General features: G+C 53.0%; 1 protein-coding gene across 1 annotated transcript in view; it reads left to right on the top strand.

Moving 5' to 3' along the window:
• The window catches only part of LOC119974520 (4F2 cell-surface antigen heavy chain-like), a 189,182-nt gene that overhangs the window by 68,062 nt on the left and 100,182 nt on the right, over positions 1-20,938 (top strand). Inside the window, exon 4 of the mRNA XM_038813465.1 lies at positions 13,147-13,227. Within this exon, the coding sequence (XP_038669393.1) occupies positions 13,147-13,227 (81 nt within the window). The remainder of the gene's footprint in view (positions 1-13,146; positions 13,228-20,938) is intronic.

Below are 20,938 nucleotides of genomic sequence, written 5' to 3'. Positions count from 1 at the left end.
TGTTGGCGCATCAGCTGAGGAAACAGGAGGCAGAGGGAGAAATTGGGAAAGTAAAGGATACAAGGGGGAAGGTGGTTGTGGACCCGGAAGGGGTGAACGATGTGTTTCGGGAATTTTATAGCCGACTTTATAAATCAGAACCCCAGCCGGGGAGGAGGGTACAAAGCGATTCTTTTGGGGGGGGGGGGGGGGGGGCTGGAGTTTCCGAGGGCAGACTAGGAAGGCTTGGAAGGCCCAATCAGGCTTGAGGAGGTGATAGACAGACTGGGGGGGGGGGGGGGGGGGGGGGGGGGGGGGGGGGGGGGGGGGGGGGGGGGCGATGCAATTGGGTAAGGCTTCAGGACCTGACGGAGACCCCGTGGAGTTTTACAGGACGTTTCCTGGGTTACTGGGGCGGCTCTTGTTAAAGGCCTTCAATGAGTCCAAGGAGCTGGGAGTGCTCCCCCCAACATTATTGCATGCATGAATTTCCCTTATTTTGAAGTGGGATAAGCATCCAGAGAGCTGTGGATTGTATAGGCCGATCTCTCTTTTGAATGCAGATGAGACGTTGCTTTCAAAGATCCTGGCCATGCCTATCGAGGACTGCGTCCCGGAGGTAATAGGGGAGGACCAGACGGGATTTGTGAAGGGACGGCACTTGATGTCCAACATTAGATGGCTCCTAAATGTTATAATGATGCCAGCGGAGGGGTGCAAGGTTGAGGCCTTTGACTGAGTGGAGTGGAGGTACTTGTGGGATATCTTAGGAAGGTTTGGGTTCGGTCAGGGATTTGAGGACTGGGTCCGGTTGCTATACCAGGCACCGGTGGTGAATGTAAGGACCAACCGGGTCCCGTCAGAGTACTTCAGTTTGTGTAGGGGGACAAGACGGGTGTCCGCTCTCCCCACTATTGTTTGCCCTGGTCATAGAGCCCTTGGCAATGGCCCTTAGGTCATTGAATGTTTGGCGGGGGATAGTGAAAGGTGGGGTGGAACATAGGGTCTCGCTCTATGCCCCTGTATATAACAGACACGCTGGTGAGGATGGCTGGAATTATGGAGATACTGGAAGAATTTGGTCGGTTCTCAAGTTACAAGTTAAATATGGGTAAGAGTGAGGTGTTCGCAATCCAGGCACGGGGACAGGAAAGGAGACTGAGGGAGTAGCCGTTCAAAGTAGTGGGGAGGAGTTTTAGGTGCCTGGGGATTCAGGTGGCTAGGGAGTGGGGTCAGCTCCATAAGTTAAATCTGGGCAGGGCGGTTGAGCACATGAAAAGGACCTTCCACAGGTGGGACATACTCCCGCTGTCATTGGCGTGGAGGGTGTAGACTGTGAAGATGGCAGTCCTCCCGAGGTTGCTGTTCATTTTTCAATGTCATCCAATTTGTATCCCTGAGGCTTTTTTCAGGAAGTTGGATGCGGCGTTCTAGGGCTGGTTACACCACGAGGGTAAAGAAGGTACATTTGGAATGTGGGCGCGGGGAGGGGGGCTTAGTCCTTCCAAATTTTATGAACTATTACTGGGCGGCCAACATATCGATGGTTAGGAAGTCGGTAGTGGGGGAGGGGTCGGTGTGGGAGCAAGTAGAGGCGGCATCGTATAAGGATACGAGTTTGGAGGCTTTGCTAACGGCGCCTCTGCCGTTCTCGCCGGCTCGGTACTCCACAAGCCCAGTGGTAGTGGCAGCCCTGAGGGTGTTTGAACAATGGATTCAGCACGTGAGATTGAAGGGGGGCCAGCGTGGTCACCAATCTGTGATAATCACCGGCACCGGTTTGTTCCGGGGGGTTGGGTAGGGGCTGGACGGGGACGTTAGGAGGTTGCAGCGGGCAGGGATTGAAAGATTTGGGGATTTCTTAATTGAGGAGGTCTTTCCGAGCCTGGAGGCATTAGAGGAGGAGTTTGAGTTGGCGGGTGGGAACGGGTTTCAGTACCTACAGGTACGGAACTTTGTCCGGAGGCAGGTTCCAAGCTTTCCTTGCCTCCCCCTGAGGGGACTACAGGATACGGTAATGTCTAAAACAGGGGTTGGTGAGGGGAGGGGCCCGGAGATATACAAGGAATTGATGGAGTGGGAAGGGGACCCAATCGTGGAGGTGAAGAGGAAGAGTTGGGAGGGACGTTGGAAGTCTGACTAGGGAAAGGGTCTTGAGGAGAGTCAATTCATCCTCGTTGTGTGCCAGGCTTAGCCTGATCCAGTTCAAGGTGGTTCATGAGGCCCACATGATGGTAGCCCGGATAAGTAGGTTTTTTGAGGAAGTGTTGGACAGGTGCGGACGCTGCAGGGGTAGCCCAGCGAATAATGTGCATATGTTCTGGGAGTGTCCGAAGTTGAGCGGATTTTGGCAGGGATTTGCGGACGGCAACTCCGAGTCCAGAAATGGCAATATTTGGGGTATCGGAAGTCCGGGGACCCTAGGGGGGAGGGAGGCCGATGTTTTGGCCTCACTGGTGGCCCGGAGATGGATCTTGCTGGGATGGAGGGACTCGGAGCCTCCAAAGTCAGGAATGTGGGTTAGTGATTGTCATAATATCCACTCATGTATATAATGAGATGCAGACAGGCAGTGATTGACACACAGGATAACCAATGAACACACACGACACGGAACAACCAACCACCAGACAGGACACTACCACTATAAAACACACAATGCATTAAGACTCTCCCTCTTCTCACAGGATACAGCTCCAGAGATAGAGTGCACAAAGCCATGAGCACCACCTCCATGTGACAGAGAGCTAGTCTGGTCAAGCCAGTCAGAGGTTATCGGTTTAGATTAATAGAGTGTCAACCCACAGCAGATTATGTACAGCAACCAGCAGGTTCAATAAAACAGTGTTGGACCATCTTCTGTGTCGGAAGCTTGTTTCTAGTCTCACTGCATCCAGTTGCAGTCAATGTTAAACCAACTCAGATAGCACATCATGGTACCAGGGAACTATTAACTCTAACGAACTTACCTCGAGTGAATCTGCAACGACCAGCAAGCAACCATCCAGCTGCATGGAAAAGATCCAGTCTCCTCCGCAACTCCGGATCTCCGGCAACCTCGGCGCCAACTGGAAGGTCTTCAAACAGAAGTTCCTCCTGTATATCGAGGCCTCCGACCTCGAGGCAGCATCGGATGCCAGGAAGATCACGCTGTTCCTGTTGAATGCAGGGGATCACGCCATCCACATCTTTAACTCGCTCACGTTTGCCGATGGCGAAGACAAGACGAAGTTCAAGACAGTTTTGCTGAAATTCGACAGCCACTGCGAAGTCGAGGTGAATGAGAGCTTTGAACGGTACACCTTCCAACAGAGGCTTTAGGGTAAGGATGAACCTTTTCAGTCCTTCTTGACCCATCTCCGCATCCTAGCGCAGTCATGTAATTATGACTCGATGGCTGAATCCATGATCCGGGATCAGATCGTTTTCGGGGTCCAGTCCGACTCCCTGCGGGAGCAGCTACTCAAAATCAAACAGTTGACCCTCTCCGTCACCATAGAAACGTGCGTTGTCTATGAGCATGCCAGAAATCGTTACGCCCGCATCAGGGTGGCAGAAACTGTAAAACTGGCCTCCCACAAGGCAGAAAGGGTGCCAGGCCATCGCAAAACTGCAAGGCCTGAGCATCGATGAGAGTGGCCATTTCACTTGCTTTCCCCAGGTCCCTACGCATGCGCGTCACAACCGGGAGGACGATGAGGCTGAAGACCCTACTGCGCATGTGCGAACGTTGGCCGACCGCACTGCGCACGCGCGACGGCGCACAGAACGCGCTGACATCAGCGTCATGACGTGTCAAAATTGTGGCTCCGCCCATTTAAAGCGGCAATGTCCAGCCAAAGGCAGGCGATGTCTACAGTGTGGAAAGCCTGGCCCTCTGCCGGTCCGCTCCACTGAGCAACAGCCAGCAATCCCAGCTGCAGCGCAGACGTGTCTGCTGCGTACAACAAGGCATGCAGGATTCTGTTCCCGAAAGCCCCACGGACCCCAATGCTGACTGCCTCGAGTCTCCATATTGGGTGGGCATCATCACCACACCTGAGCTGGTCTCCACCGCGCCTGCAAACCGACTTTCAATCCCGAGTGTGGATCCTGACGACGAGTGGTGTGCTGTCATCACTGTCAACCAGTCGCATCCGATTCAAATTGGACACTGGCGCGTCTGCGAATCTCGTATCAGTCAGACCTCGACAGCACCCGAAACCAACCTAACATTCTTCCACCAGCCTGCCAGCTCCTTGACTACAATGGCAATGCCATAGCTGCCAGTGGAACGTGCCAGCTCGGTGTATGTCACAAGGCAATCAAGGCGACGTTAAGATTCGAGATCGTCCGGCCTGACAAGGCATCCCTGCTCGGTGCTCACGCATGCAAACTCCTAAATCTGGTCCAGCGAGTCCATGCCATGTCCTCTACACCTGCGACTGCCTTGCCCAATGCGAACCTACAGGCTGAGATAGATTTAAAAAATAAATAAATTTAGAGTACCCAATTATTTTTTTCAATTAAGGGGCAATTTAGAGTGGCCAATCTACCTATCCTGCACATCTTTGAGTTGTGGGGGTGAAACCCACGCAGACACGGGGAGAATGTGCAAATTCCACACGGACAGTGACCCAGGGCCGGGATTCGAACCCGGGTCCTCAGCGCCATAGACAGCAATGCTAACCACTGCGCCACCGTGCTGCCCTGGGCTGAGATAGGTGACATTCTCACGCAATACCACAATGTATTTGATGGGATGGGCATGCTCCCATATCGCGACAAGATACTACTCAAGCCGAATGCCACCCCAGTCAACCATGCACCACGCCGGGTGCCGGCTCCTCTTAAGGATTGTCTGAAAACGCAGCTACGAGAACTCCAAGACCAGGGCATCATTTCAAAGGTCACAGAACCAACAGACTGGGTCAGCTCCATGGTCTGCATCAAGAAACCCTCCGGTAAACTCTGCATTTGCATCGATCCCAAAGACCTGAATCGCAACATCATGCGAGAGCACTACCCGATCCCGAAGCGAGAAGAATTAACATGTGAGATGGCTCAGGCCAAATTCTTCACCAAGCTGGACGCCTCACGTGGTTTCTGGCAGATACAGCTGGATGAGTCCAGTAGGAAGCTGTGCACGTTTAACACTCCGTTTGGCAGGTATTGCTACAACCACATGCCTTTCTGCATCATTTCAGCTTCCGGAGTCTTTCATCAGATAATGGAGCAAATGATGGAGGGCATCGAGGAGGTGCGAGTCTATGTGGATGACGTGATCATCTGGTCCACGACACACGAGGATCACATTGCTCACCTCAGACAGGTTTTCCAGAGGATCCACAAAAATGGCCTCCAGTTCAACAGTGCCAAATGCTCATTTGGTCAGTCCGCTATCCAGTTTCTGGGTGACCACATTTCACAGCAGGGTGTGCAACCTGATGCTGACAAGGTACTGGCAATCAATGCCATGAAGACCCCAGAGGACAAAAAGCCGGTCCTACGTTTCCTTGGGATGGTAAATTTTCTCGGAAAATTCATTCCCAACATGGCATCCAACACCACAGCCCTCCGGCATCTCGTAAAAAAGTCCACAGTGTTCCAGTGGCTTCCCACACATCAAGCAGAGTGGTTTGAGCTGAAGGCGAAGCCCCAGTACTGGCGTTCTATGACCAGACCAAGGATACCAAGATACCAACGGATGCAAGCCAGGACGGCATTGGTGCAGTGCTCCTACAGAGAGACGACTCCTCGTCCTGGGCTCCAGTGGCATATGCATCCAGGGCAATGACTCCGACCGAACAAAATGCCAGAAATTCCAACCATCCCAGCCCAAGGAAACACTGCAACAGCACGAGATCGTGACCTCTCCGTGGTCCAAGGTGGGGATAGACCTCTTTCACACAAATGGGCGTGATTACGTGCTTTTAGTTGACTACTTCTCCAGCTACCCGGAAGTGGTGAAACTGTCGGACCTCACATCGAAGTCAGTCATCAAAGCCTGCAAAAAGACGTTTGCCAGGCACGGGATACCGCTCACAGTAGTGAGTGACAATGGTCCATGTTTCTACAGCCATGAGTGGTCCGACTTTGCACGATCCTACCACTTCAGGCATATCACATCCAGTCCCATTACCCGCAATCAAACGGGAAGGCCGAGAAGGGGGTCCATATTGTCAAGCGGTTGCTTTGCAAGGCTGCAGACGCAGCCTCTGATTTTAACCTGGCACTGTTGGCATACAGGCAACCCCTCTGTCGACTGGTTTGTCTCCGGCGCAGCTGCTCATGAACCGCAACCTGCGGACGACTGTTCCAGCCATCCATGTTCCAGACCTTGACCACCTCATGGTGCTGCAGAAAGTGCAGTGATCCAGGGACCAGCAGAAGATCACGTATGATGCTCATGCCACTGATCTGCCAGCGCTGGCTCCAGAAGATGTTGTTCGCGTCCAGCTGCCTGAGGGAGGTTGGTCAGCTCCAGCTGTTGTCATCAGACAGGCCGCCCCCAGGTCTTTCGTTGTTTAAATGGCTGATGGCTCCATTCTACGGCGCAACAGGAGAGCGCTGCGCAAAGTTGCCTGCCCACCACCTGACCGCACTTCTCCGCATGTCATCATGCCGTCTCAGGACATCTCGCACCATGTGGCCAACGATCTGGCAGCAATCCCGCCTGTCCAGCTGCTGGCGTCCCCCCCTCCACCTCTGAGGCGATCGACAAGAATTCGTCGCCTACCACAAAGACCAAATCTATAGACTTGAATCCTGTAAATTTTGTTCAGTTTGCTCTGTATCTGCACTATAGACACCCTCCCATGTAAGTATGTTCATTCACTCACTACTTGTACATAGTCATACATGTCTATACAGCCACATTCCAAAATTTCTTTCAAAAAGGGGAGATATCATAATATCCACTCATGTATAAAATGAGATGCAGACGGGCAGTGATTGACACACAGGGCAACCAATGTGTGGTATCACCACTGCTGTATATATTGTATTTAGAGGATGTCAATGTAGGTGCTTTATGGTAAGGCCCTGTACTACAGGTACGGGGGTAGTTCCCTGCCAGCTGGCTCCGCCCAGTAGGTGGAGTATAAATGTGTGCGCTCCCTGTACAGTAGCCATTTCATCAGCTGCTGTAGGAGGCCACACACCTTAGTGTAATAAAGCCTCGATTGCATCCAACTCTCATCTTTGTGTTATTGATCATGCATCAATTTCTTACACTAAGTTTTCAGAAGATGGACCTCCGCATCAAGCCGATCGCCTGCAGCTGCAACCGCAAGCAGACAACGCCAAAAAGGACTTTGAACATTGGCGAGCCTGTTTCGAAGCATACATCGGGTCTGCGCCAGATCAAATCCCAGAAGCACAGAAGATCCAGATCCTTTACACGCGGCTGAGCTCCAACGTCTTTCCACTTCTCCAGGCCGCGCCGACCTACGGAGAAGCCATGGCGCTACTAAAAGAAAACTACACTCAGCGGCCTAACACACTCTATGCCAGGCACCTCCTCTCCACTCGTCATCAACTTCCTGGTGAGTCAGTGGAAGATTTCTGGCGTGCCCTGGTTCTCCTAGTTAGAGACTGTGACTGTCAGGCCATTTCGGGCACGGAACACTCAAATCTGCTCATAAGAGACACATTTTTTACGGGCATAGGGTCCGATTACATCTGCCAGCGCCGCTTAGAAGGGGCCACGCTTGACCTCGCGGAAACCAAAAAGCTAGCGCTCTCACTTACGGTCGCTTCACGCAACATCCAGGCCTACGCTCTCGACCGCGTGGCCCACCCTCCTGTGCATCGTAGACTCCACAGATGGCTGTGCCACCCTCAGCCAACCCCACGCCTGTGCCACGCGGCAGACAACCAAACCCAGGGAGACCCAAATGTTACTTCTGTGGGCAGTCCAAACACCCCCGACAGCGCTGCCCGGCCCGGAGCGCCCTCTGAAAGGCCTGTGGCAAGAAGGGACACTTAGCTGCGGTGTGCCAGGCCCGCTCAGTCACCGCTATTGTTCCGGCACCTCCCACGTGCGGCCAGTGGGCGCCGCGATCTCCCCTCCTCGGACCACGTGCGGCCCGTGGGCACCGCCATCTTCCCCTCCTCGGACCACTTGCGGCCTGTTGGGCACCGCCATCTTGCTCGACTCGCAATGCGTGCGGCCCGTGGGCGCTGCCATCTGACCCCCCTAGGACCAATGGGCGCCTCCATCTTGTTTTCCCCACGACATGTGCGGCCAGTGGGCGCCGCCATCTTACCCGACCCAGGACCCATGTCCCCTGGGCACCTCACCCGGCCGCTCGTCGCCTGCAGCCGCCGATGACCAGCCGCGTCTTGCCTCGGTCACGATTGACCAGTCTCGTCCACACAACCTTGCAACTGCTTCAACCAAAGTGAAGGTCGATGGGCATGAGATCTCCTGGCTGCTGGACTCTGGGAGCACCGAGAGCTTCATTCACCCCGATACGGTAAGGCGCTGCTCCCTCGCGGTACACCCCGCTAACCAGAGAATCTCCCTGGCGTCTGGGTCCCATTCCGTGGTGATCCTGGGGTATTGCATCGCCACTCTCACTGTCCAAGGCATGGAGTTCAGCGGCTTCCGCCTCTACATCCTTCTCAACCTCTGCGCTACCCTGCTATTCAGCCTGGTCTTCCAGTGCAACCTCCAGAGCCTAATACTGAAATTTGGCGGGCCCCTACCACCCCTTACTGTGTGCGGCCTCGTGACCCTAAAGGTCGACCCACCTTCCCTATTTGAAAACCTAACCCCGGATTGCAAACCCGTCGCCACCAGGAGCAGACGGTACAGCGCCCAGGACAGGACCTTCATCAGGTCCGAAGTCCAGCGACTGCTTCGGGAAGGCATCATCGAGGCCAGCAACAGCTCCTGGAGAGCCCAAGTGGTAGTTGTGAAAACTGGGGAGAAACACAGGATGGTTGTTGGCTACAGTCAGACCATCAATCGGTACACGCAGCTCGACGCGCACCCCCTCCCACGCATATCTGATATGGTCAGTCAGATTGCATAGTACCGGGTCTTCTCAACTGTGAACCTGAAATCTGCCTACCACCAGCTCTCCATCTGCAAGGCGGACCGCCCATACACTGCCTTCAAGGCAGATGGCTGCCTTTACCACTTTCTTAGGGTTCCCTTTGGCGTCACCAACGGGGTCTCGGTCTTCCAACGGGAGATGGACCGACTGGTTGACCGGTACGGACTGCAGGCCACTTTCCCGTACCTGACAATGTCACCATCTGTGGCCACTATCAGCAGGACCATGACGCCAACCTTGCCAAATTTCTCCACACCGCCACTCTTCTCAACCTGACCTACAACAAGGAGAAGTGCATGTTCAGCACAAACTGCTTAGCCATCCTCAGCTTTGTGGTCCAGAACGGAGTTCTGGTGCCCGATCCCGACCGCATGCGCCCCCTCATGGAATTCCCCCTTCCCCACTGCTCTAAGGCCCTCAAACGATGTCTGGGGTTCTTTTCTTATTACACCCAGTGGGTCCCAAACTACGCGGACAAGGCCCGCCCACTCATTCAATCCACTGTTTTTTCCCCGTGACGGCCGAGACTCACCAGGCCTTCAACCGTATCAAGGCCGACATCGCTAAGGCCGCGATGCACGCGGTCAACGAGACATTACCATTCCAAGTCGAGAGCGATGCATCAGACGTCGCTCTGGCCGCCACCCTCAACCAGGCAGGCAGGCCTGTGGCATTCTTTTCCCGCACCCTACAGGCATCTGAAATTCAGTATTCCTCCGTCGAAAAAGAGGCCCCGGCCATTGTTGAAGCTGTGCGGCAATGGAAGCATTACCTGACCAGCAGGAGATTCACTTTCCTCACTGACTAACGGTCGGTTGCCTTCATGTTTAATAACACACAGCGGGGCAAGATCAAAAACGATAAAATCTTGAGGTAGAGGATCTAGCTCTCCACCTACAACTACGAGATTTTGTATCCCACCTGTAAGCTAAATGAGCCCCCTGATGCCCTATCCCGAGGTACATGTGCCAGCGCACAAGTGGACCAACACCAGACCCTGCACGACAACCTCTGTCACCCGGGGTCACACGTTTTTACCATTTCATCAAGGCCCGCAACCCGCCCTACTCCATCGAGGAAGTCAGGGCGATCACCAGAGACTGCCAGGTCTGCGCGGAGTGTAAGCCGCACTTCTACCGGCCAGACCGTGCATGCCTGGTGAAGGCCTCCCGCTCCTTTGAACACCTCAGCGTGGACTTCAAAGGGCCCCTCCCCCCAACCGACCGTAACACGTACTTTCTCAGTGTGGTTGATGAATACTCCAGATTCCCCTTCGCCATCCCATGCTCGATATGATGTCTGCCACAGTCATCAAAGCACTCAACACCATCTTCGCTCTGTTCGGCTTCCCCGCCTACGTCAACAGCGACAGGGGATCCTCATTCATGAGCGATGAGCTGCGCCAGTTCCTGCTCAACAGGGGTATTGCCTCGAGCAGGATGACCAGCTACAACCCCCGGGGAAACGGGCAGGTGGAGCGGGAGAATGGGACGGTCTGGAAGGCCATCCAACTGGCCCTACGGACCAGAAATCTCCTGGCCTCCCGCTGGCAGGAGGTCCTCCCTGACGCCCTGCACTCCATTCGGTCGCTCCTGTGCACCGCGACTAATGAAACACCACATGAACGTCTCTTTGCCTTCCCTAGGAAGTCCGCCTCTGGGATTTCGCTCCCGACATGGCTGGCAGCTCCAGGCCCCGTTCCGCTCCGTAGACACATTCGACTCCACAAGGTGGACCCGTTGGTTGAGAGGATACAGCTACTTCATGCCAACCCACAGAACGCCTACATAGCATATCCCGACGGCCGCCAAGACACAGTCTCCCTCAGGGACCTGGCACCAGCTGATTCCACACACACACACACCCCCCCGACCTGGCGCCACCCTCCCCTCCCCCGGCGATCCCCACCGCAGCCCCCGCTCCAGGACAATCCGTCCTCCCCCTGCTCACACCCGGGGATGAAGAGGATTTCGACATGCTCCCGGAGTCACCGAAGACCAAACCGACGCCGGAGTCGCCGCCAGCGCTGCGGTGCTCTCAACGACAGATCAAGGCTCCGGACCGCCTGAATTTGTAATATTATCTGTACTTTAAAATACATCTTTCTGTATATAGTTCTCCACCACCCCCGCCGGACTCAATTTTTTAACAGGGGGTGAATGTGGTAGTCACCACTTCTGTATATATTGTATATAGAGGATGTCGATGTAGGTGCTTTATCGTAAGGCCTTGTACTACAGGTATGGGGGTAGTTCCCTGCCTGCTGGCTCCGCCCAGTAGGTGGAGTATAAATATGTGTGCTCCCTCTACAACAGCCATTGCATCCAACTCTCGTCTTTGTGTAATTGATCGTGCATCACAATGAACACACACGACACAGAACAACCAAACACCAGACAGGACACTACTACTATAAAACACACAAGGCATTAAGACTCTCCCTCTTCTCACAGGATACAGCTTCAGAGTTAGTTAAAGTGCACAAGGCCATGAGCACCGTCTCCAAGTGACAGAGAGCTAGTCTGGTCAAGCCATATAGAGGTTATCAGTTTAGATTAATGGAGTGTCAACCAACAGCAGATTATGTACAGCAACAAGCAGGGTCAATAAAACAGTGTTGGACCATCTGTGTCGGAAGCCTGTTTCTCATCTCACTGCATCCAGTTGCAGTCAATGTTAAACCAACTCAGATAACACATCAGTGATGTGGCAGGATTTCTCAGGCTGGAAAAGATTAAGTTCGCCTTGAGAGGTTCAACTCAAGGGTTTGTTCGGAGGTGGCAGCCGTTCATCGGCTTCTTTAAGGAAAACTGAACGTCAGCAGAAAAGAGGGGGGGGGGGAGAGAGAAAATAGGAGGCATGGCAGTGTAAAATAAAGACAGGGAATGTAATGTATGGGTAGTTAGGAGCTAGGGCGGGAGGGTAGTTGGGTATGTTATTGTGATGTGTTACGTGCGTCGGGCCACTAGGTTGTTTTGAATGTTAATTTGTTAAACTGAAAATTACAAATGCTTCAATAAAATATTTTCTAAAAAAACAGAAATGTGCATTAAAAATGCTGGCCCAGGCAGCGACATCCATGGCCTGTGAAACAATAAAAATAAAACTACCCCTCCCCTCCTTTAGCTACCAAAATCCTCCCCATTTGGAATATTGTGTGCAGTTTTGGTCCCATATCTAAGGAAGGATGTTTTGGCTTTGGAGGGGATCCATAGGCGGTTCACAAGAATGATCTGGGGAATGAAGGGCTTGTCATGTGAGGATCGATTGAGGACTCTGGGTCTGTACTTGACGGAGTTTAGAAGGATGAGAGGGATCTCATTTAAACTTACAGAACACTGAGAAGCCGAGATAGAGTGGGCGTGGAGAAGATGTTTCCACTAGTAAGAGAGACTAAAACCTACGGCACAGCCTCAGACTGAAGGGGCAATCCTTTAAAACAGAGATAAGGAGGAATTTCTTTTGGCAGAGGATGCTGAATCTGTGGAACTCATTGCCACAGAAGGCTGTGGAGGTCGTCACTGAGTGTCTTTAACACAGAGATAGATAGGTTCTTTATTAATAAGGGAATGAGGGGTGATGGGAGAAGGCAGGAGAATGGGGATGTGAAACATATCAGCCATGATCGAATGGCAGTGCAGACTCGATAGACCGAATGGCCTAATTCTGCTCCTATATCTTATGGTCCAAGACTGCAGACTCGATGGCTTCTGGGTTCTATGCCTTTTTCATTCTCATCTTGCAGTCTCTGAGGCAGCCACGAACGCACTCTTGGCATTGCTGAGACTTCCTCCCCAGTGATGGGCAGAATTCCCTCTTGGAAGAGCCATTTCCCCACCCCGATATTATTCAGCTCTCAGAGTCTACTCATTGTAAATTCAGACACTGCTGCCATTGGCTCCAAGCATAACTACGTTTTACCTTCTCAGCAAAACACTAAATGTCCCTTTGATCTCTAACAATCACCACATTGATTTATTGTCAGGCAGATTTAAGAATAGGCCATTTGTCATTTACCCCAAATTTAAAGATACAATCCCAAAACATTCTCATCTTAAATACCTCACAATTGTAGCATTAAGTTATGTATAACAACAAGGAGTGACTTTTGGAATTTCTCCAGTTAGATTTCCGCTTTTGGCTCAGAAAAGGTGTGGATGGGATCTTCATCAAAATGGAGACAGCAAATTTAGAGAAAAATTTGGTAAGAGCCTCTTTGCAGTAATTAAGTTCCTCCTGTTACTTAATTATGCTGTTTTTGAATTTTTAAAACTAGAATATGAAAGTTTTTTGTGTGAAGTTTAAAATCTGTTTACTGTAAGTTGGAACATGTACTGTTTTTTATCTGTGTATTTTACAAGAAGTTTACACACTCCCAGAACTTGATTTGATACAAAGTATCAAATATATATTTCACAGTATATGCAAAATGCAATGAGAATAATTTATTGTTGAACAGTTTACACAATTGCAGCAGTAATAATATGAGGCCTGAACTTCCTCAGAGTGGCAATCAGAATTGGATTGCAACTCCATGCCCAATTTCTCACCTTAATGTATTTTTGATCTTATCTTGCCCAACCTTCTGACTCAGGTTGGATGGAATCTAGGCTGTACAGCTTGTCCCTGGAGCCTAGCATCAAAATAGCAGAGTTGGAATAAAGGAGACCACACCCCTTTTTTAGTGCACTAGCTGTGGTAAACCAGGTAAGATTTCCATTGAAATTTAAAGGTTCTGTTCCAGTGGCGGTGATGTGCTGAGTGGACGCACATCAGGTGGCTTTCCTCCCAACTAGAACCAAAAGAGTTAATTTTCAGAGATTTCTGGCTCAAAAAGCCATCCAAACTGATACAGGACAAAGACCAACAGTGGCAAAGAGGATGCTGCCGAACGGTACCTGCAAAGGCAGGACTAGCCGAAAGGGGCATGAGCAAATTGTGGATGGACCGGCGGACCCACGGGGTGAGGTGGAAGCCCCGACTACCCAAAAGTGGGGAAGACCGGCGACTCGAGTGATGGAACCAACACGAGTGACGGAACCCCCCTCTCCATCAGGAGACGGAGGGAAAAGCTTTATAAAAGAGGAACTGCCAGCCATGAGGGGGGCGATATAAACAGAATTCCAGGTAGTGGTGAAGGCGGTGGTGATGGAGGTGATGGCCTCCCTCCAGCGCATGATAGACGGCCTGGGGAAGAAGGTGGAGGCAGAGGAAAGAACAATCCTGGACCTTGAAAAGGCATTTTCAGATCAGAGTGACAGGATTGTGGCTCTAGAGGCAGAGGTGAAGAAGTTGGTGGCGGCCCAGGGGAACGTGAAGGGGAAGGTCGAGGACCAAGAGAACAGGTCTCGACGACTAAATATCCGGATTGTGGGTTTTCTGGAAGGCATCGAGGGCAGGTACTCAACAGACTACAATGGCCAAATGCTGGGCAACGTAGTCAGGAGGGATAGCTTCCTCAGCCCCCCCAGAACTCGACAGGGCACACACGTCACTCTGGCCGAAACCCAAAGTAGGGAGCAGCCAAGAGCGAACATCGCTAAGCCATACTGGTACCAGAACCGGGAAAAGATTCTGAGGTTGGCTGGCAGACAAATTCGTACTCATGGGAAGGGCACAGAATCTGCATCTACCAGGACATTGGGGAAGATCTTGCAAAAATAAGAATTTAATAGAGCAAAATTGGCACTATAAAAATGGAGTGAGGTTCAGCATGTTTTTCTCAGCCAGATTTGGGTCACATACCAGAGGATGGAACATTACTTTGGCACCCTGGCAGAAGCCAACGCGTTTGTGAGAGCGAATGACATGGACAGGTACAAAACCCGGCCGCAGTGAGGACGCAGCGGGCATGGGGCAGGCCATGAAATCAAGATTGCGCCGCAAGCAGCCACTTTAGAGGGTCCCTAAATAAAGGAAAACCCTAGAGTGCAGGGGCGTACCCATGTAGCGTACACACAGTTGGATGCCCCCTGGACAAAGGGAAGCCCCGGAGTTCAGAGGTCCAACATCATGGGGAGAACGGCGACCATCGCCATTTTGGACGGCCCCCTAAGAAAGGGAAACCTTGGAGTGCAGGTGCGCGTCCAATAGGTACATTGATCCTGCAGGAACGGGGGGACAACACCCCCCCCCCCCCCCCCCCCCACCCCCCCCCCCCCCCCCCCCACCCCCCCCCCCCCCCCCCCCCCCCCCCCCCACCAGAATAGTTACCTGGCATGTAAGGGGACTTAACGGCCTGGTGAAAAGATCCAGAGTTTTCGTCCACTTGAGAAGCCTGAAGGCTGACATAATCTACCTGCACGAAACACAGCTGAGGGAGAAGGACAGACTGCTGGTAAGAAAGGGCTGGGTGGGGCAGAATTACCATGCATGCCACAGGACGAGGGCTTGGGGAGCAGCCATACTGATCAGCAAGAGAACGAGATTTACCGAAACCAGGACGGTAATGAACCCAGGGGGACGGAACGTCATGGTCAGCGGTGCCCTAGATGGGGCACTAGTAGTTCTGGTGAATGTATATGCTCCCAACTGGGATGACACAGAGCTCATAAAAAATACCATGGCAGAAGTCCTCGAGCATTGACACGCACCGACTGATAATGGGGAGGTGGGTGACTTTAACTGCTGACCGACCAATCGAAGCCCTGAACGGGGAAAAAAGCAGGCATGGCTAAGGAACTGGGAACAGTTATGGAACAGATAGGGGCAGTACACCCATGGCAGTTCCTACACCCGGGAGAAAAGGAACTATCGTTATTTTCACCAGTACACAAAGCATACACCTGTGATGCGACCATCAATTCACTCTGAGACACGAGTTGGAGTAAACTGTGGCTTTAATCGGCTTACAACTGAGCCTGTCTGCGACTGCGCGATACTGAGGGCGGTCTCGCAGGACTTATACTCCCTAAAGGGGGCGGAGCCCTGTACATACTCCTCATCGCCCCCTGTGGGCAGAGCCGCACAGTGGCTCACAGATGGAGCCCACAGGGACAACAGTAAGGTACAGTGTGAATTACTAGTTACACATTCACCACATTCACCCCCAAGTTCAGTTGGTCCGTCACCCGGATCGTGTGTTTCGACCGACGAAGCACTGGTGTTGCAGCCGTTTCTGATGGTGTGGAAGGATGTTTGGTGCGGGTCCAGGGGTGGACTCTGGGGATGGCTCTTCCTGAGCTTCGTTCCTGCGGACTGGTGTGCCGAGTGGAAGGGAGCACGGGAAGCAAATAGGTGCGGGGACGCAGGGCATGGGAGGTCGGGTGGGATGTAGTGTGGAGGGTGTATTGGCGGTAGTGGTGGTAGAGCCTGCGGGTGCCAGGTCCCGGAGGGAAACGGTGTCTTGCCGGCCATCGGGGTGTTCAACATATGCGTAGTGGGGGTTCGAGTGCAGAAGCTGGACCTTCACTATCAGGGGGTCGGTCTTATGTGTCCGAACGTGTTTCTGAAGGAGGACAGGTCCTAGGACCCCGTTTTCCACGACGTAGCCGAGAATGGCTAGCCTGGTAGTGCAGATAACGCATTTCTCCTTATTGGAGGTGAGATTGAGTTTTTGAGTGGTCTGGAGAAATCGGTGGAGGTTGGCATCGTGGTCCTGCTGGTCATGGCCACAGATGGTGACGTTATCCAAGTACGGAAAGGTGTCCAGGTGTCCTCAACCAGGAAGGAAGCGAGGCCCCCTTGGTAGTTCCCTTAGGGAAGACAAATAAGTGATCATGAGGAGTCTGATTCGTGGCCGTTCAAATGAGGGACCTAATAGCATGGAGCGCATCTGGGAGGACCTCCTGCCAGTGGGAGATCGGGAGATTCCTGGACCGTAGGGTCAGTAGCACGATCTTCCAGACCATTGCGTTCTCCCTCTCCACCTGCCCGTTCCCCTTGGGGTTATAACTGGTAGTCCTGCTCGAGGCGATACCCTTGCTGAGCAGGTACTGACGCAGTTCGTCGCTCATGAAGGACGAACCCCTGTCACTGTGGACATAGTTGGGGAAACCGAACAGGGTGAAGACGCTGTGCAGGGCTCTGATAACCGTGGGGGTGGTCATATCGGGGCATGGGATGGCAAAAGGGAAACGGGCAAACTCGTCTATAATGTTGAGAAAGTCGGTGTTACGGTTGTTCGAAGGGAGGGGCCCTTTGAAATCAATACTCAGGCGTTCAAAGGGCCGGGATGCCTTTACCAGGTGGGCCTTGCCTGCTTTATAGAAGTGCGGTTTACACTCCACGCAGATCGGGCAATTCCTGGTGACGGCTTTAACCTCCTCGGTGGAGTAGGGCAGGTTGCGGGCCTTGATGTAATGGGCGAGCCGGGTGTCCCCCGGATGGCAGAGGTCATTGTGGATAGCCTGTAGTCGGTCGTCTTGTGCGCTGGCCCATGTGCCGCGGGACAGGGCATCTGGGGGCTAATTGAGCTTCCCAGGATGATATACTATATCGTAATTATAGTTGGAGAGTTCAATCCTCCACCGCAAGATTTTGTCATTCTTGATTTTGCCCTGCTGCGAGTTGTCAAACATAAAGGCAACCGAGCTTTTGTTGGTGAGGAGGGTAAACCTCCTACCCGCGAATTAGTGCCTCCAGTGCCGCATGGCTTCCACAATGGCTTGGGCTTCCTTTTCGACTGAGGAGTGTCGAAGTTCTGAAGCGGAGAGGGTTCGGGAAAAGAACGCTACCGGCCTGCCTGCTTGGTTAATGGTGGCAGCAAGAGCGACCACTGATGCGTCACTCTCCACCTGGAATGGGACGGACTCGTCTACCGCATGCATGGCAGCTTTGGCAATGTCCGCCTTAATGCAGTTGAAGGCCTGGTGAGCCTCAGCTGACAGTGGAAAGAAGGTAGCCTTAAATAGTGGGCGGGCTTTGTCTGCATACTGGGGGACCCACTGTATGACAAAAATCCGAGGCACCTCTTGAGGGCCTTGGGATAGTGAGGAAGAGGGAGTTGCAAGAGGGGGCGCATACAGTCAGGGTCGGGTCCTCGGACCCCGTTTTCCACGACGTAGCCGAGAATGGCTAGCCTGGTAGTGCGGAAAACGCATTTCTCCTTATTGTAGGTGAGGTTGAATTTTTGAGCGGTCTGGAGAAATTGGTGGAGGTTGGCGTCGTGGTCCTGCTGGTCAAGGCCACAGATGGTTACGTTATCCAAGTACGGAAAGGTGGCCCGCAGCCCGTACTGGTCCACCATTCGGTCCATCGCTCGTTGGAACACCGAAACCCCATTCGTGACGCCAAAGGGAACCCGGAGGAAATGGAAGAGGCGGCCGTCTGCTTTGAACGCCGTGGAGTGGCGGTGCTCCGGGCGGATTGGGAGCTGGTGGTATGCAGACTTCAGATCCACTGTGGAGAACACACGGTACTGTGCCATCTGATTTACCATGTCTGCAATCCGGGGGAGGGGGTACGCATCAAGGTGCGTGAACCGGTTAATGGTTTGGCTGTAATCAACCACCATCCGGAGCTTTTCCCCGGTTTTGACGACCACCACCTGAGCTCACCAGGGGTTATTACTGGCCTCTATGACTCCTTCACGCAAAAGACGCCGGACTTCGGATCTGATAAACACCCTGTCCTGCAGGCTATACCTCCTGCTGTGAGTGGCCACTGGTTTGCAGTTGGCGGTGAGATTATCGAAGAATGGAGGGGGGTCGATTTTCAGAGTTGCTAGGCTGCATATAGTGAGTGGGGGCAGGGGTCTGCCAAAGCTGAGTGTGAGGCTCCTGAGGTTGCACTGGAAATCCATTCCTAGGAGGAGGTCTGGAAGCCCATACAATTGGAAATTGGTGTAATCGGCGCCCTGTATTGTCAGAGTCGCAGTAGTGCGCCCCTGTATTTGAACTGAGTGCGACCCTGAGGCGAGGGAGATTGTTTGCTGTGTCGGGAATAGAGGGACCGAGCAGCGCCTTACCAGATCCGGGTGAACAAAGCTCTCAGTGCTCCCGGAGTCGAACAGGCATGGTGTCTCATATCCGTTGATCCGGACAGACATCATGGAGCTCTTGAGGTGCTTGGGCCGCGACTGGTCCAAGGTGACTGCGCTGAGTTGAGGGTAGTCGGTGGAGTGGTCGGCGGTGCTAGAGCGGCCCCACGATGACTGTCCACGAAGGTCATAATCTTCGAGTGGCGTAGCGGGTGATGGCCAAGATGGCGACCATCGCACGTGGCGTGCGGCGAGGAAGATGGCGTCCAAAATGGCCGCCCCATGGATCACACGTGGCGAGCGGCGAGGAAATGGCGCCCAAGATGGCGTCCCCCATGGATCGCACATGGCCGGCCACGTGGGGGAGGATGGCCAAGATGACGGCCCCCGTGAGTCGCACATGTTGTGTGGGGGCGGAGTCAGCAGACACGCTGCCACATTGCAGGGTCTGTGGGCCTGAGAGTGGGCGGAGCGAGTGTTCGAGTTAGGGTTTGAGTTTTTTGATTTGGCCAGGCAGACCTTAGCGAGCTGTAGCTCGCGGTCCTCCAGGTCCTGGGCCCCTTTCTCAAGGAGACGTTGCCGCACATAATTTGATCGGACCCCCGCAACGTACACATCTCGGACGGCGAGTTCCATGTGCTGAGTGGCTGTCACGGCCTGGTAGTTACAGTTGCGTGCTAGGGCTTTGATGTCGCACAGATAGTCATCTAGCAACTCCCCAGGGCGCTGGCGACGAGTTGTGAAGATGTGTCGCGCGTAGACTTCGTTCACGGGCCGCACATACAGGCAGTCGAGTATCCCGAGGGCCTCAGTGTAAGAGTCAGCTTGATCAAGTTGAGTAGAAATACGATGGCTCACCCGTGCGTGGAGAAGACTTAGTTTCTGTTCATCTGTAATGGAAGAGGTCGTCGACGCAGCCAGGTAGGCCTTGAAGCACCGAAGCCAAAGCAAAAAAATTTTCTTTGCCTCTGCGGCCTGTGGAACGAGTTCCAGTCGATCGGGTGATTCCATAGTAGTTCTTTAAGTCGATTAAATAGATGCGACCATCAATTCACTCAGAGACACAAGTTGGAGTAAACTGTGACTTTAATCTGCATACAACTGAGCCTGCCTGCGACTGCACGATAACGAGGGCGGTCTCGCAGGACCGCAGGACTTATACTCCCTAAAGGGGGCGGAGCCCTGTACATGCTCCTCATCTCCTCCTGTGGGCAGAGCCGCACAGTGGCTCACAGATGGGGCTCACAGGGACAACAGTAAGGTACAGTGTGAATTACTAGTTACACACTCACCACAACCCGTATAGAGTTCTTTGCAGTGGGGAAATCAGTACTTCCAGGAATAGTAGGAGCGGAATACTCCACGATCATCATCTCCGACCACACTCCTCACTATGTGGACGTGAGGTTGGAGATGGGCCGTGCCCAGCGCCCTCTTTGCCGACAAGGCCTTCTACCAGAAACATCACAGGCCATAGGCGACTATGTGAGTAACAACCGGAACAATGTCTCACCTTCCACATTCTGGGAGGCACTAAAGGCTGTGATGAGAGGGGAAATTATAGCCTGCAAGGCACGTAGAGACAGGGAAGAGAGGGCGGTCAGGCAACAGTTGATCAACTCCATCTTGGAGGTTGACAGAAGATATTCCAAGTCCCCGACAGTAGAGCTGCTGGCGGAGAGGAAAAAGCTAAAAATGGACATTAACCTGCTATCCACCAGGAAAGCAGTGCACCAACTCTGCCAAACACCGGGACCTTCTATGAACACGGGGAAAAAGCGGGTTGCCTACTGGCTCACCAGCTGAGAAAGCAGGCAACCATGAAGGAAATAGCGCAGGTAAAGAATAGCAGAGGCAGACTGGTAGCAGAACCAAAAGAGATCAATCAAGCATTTGAGACCTTCTACCGAGGGCTTTACATGTCCGAGCCCCCGACAGGGACGCAGGGATGAAACAGTTCCTCGGCGGACTGGATATGCCAGGTATGGGGAAGGAC

The sequence above is a fragment of the Scyliorhinus canicula genome, chromosome 1 (genome assembly GCF_902713615.1).
Source record: "Scyliorhinus canicula chromosome 1, sScyCan1.1, whole genome shotgun sequence".
Lineage (NCBI taxonomy): Eukaryota > Metazoa > Chordata > Chondrichthyes > Carcharhiniformes > Scyliorhinidae > Scyliorhinus > Scyliorhinus canicula.
Note: the sequence above shows the minus strand (reverse complement) of the source record. Positions and strands in the feature narration are given on the sequence as shown.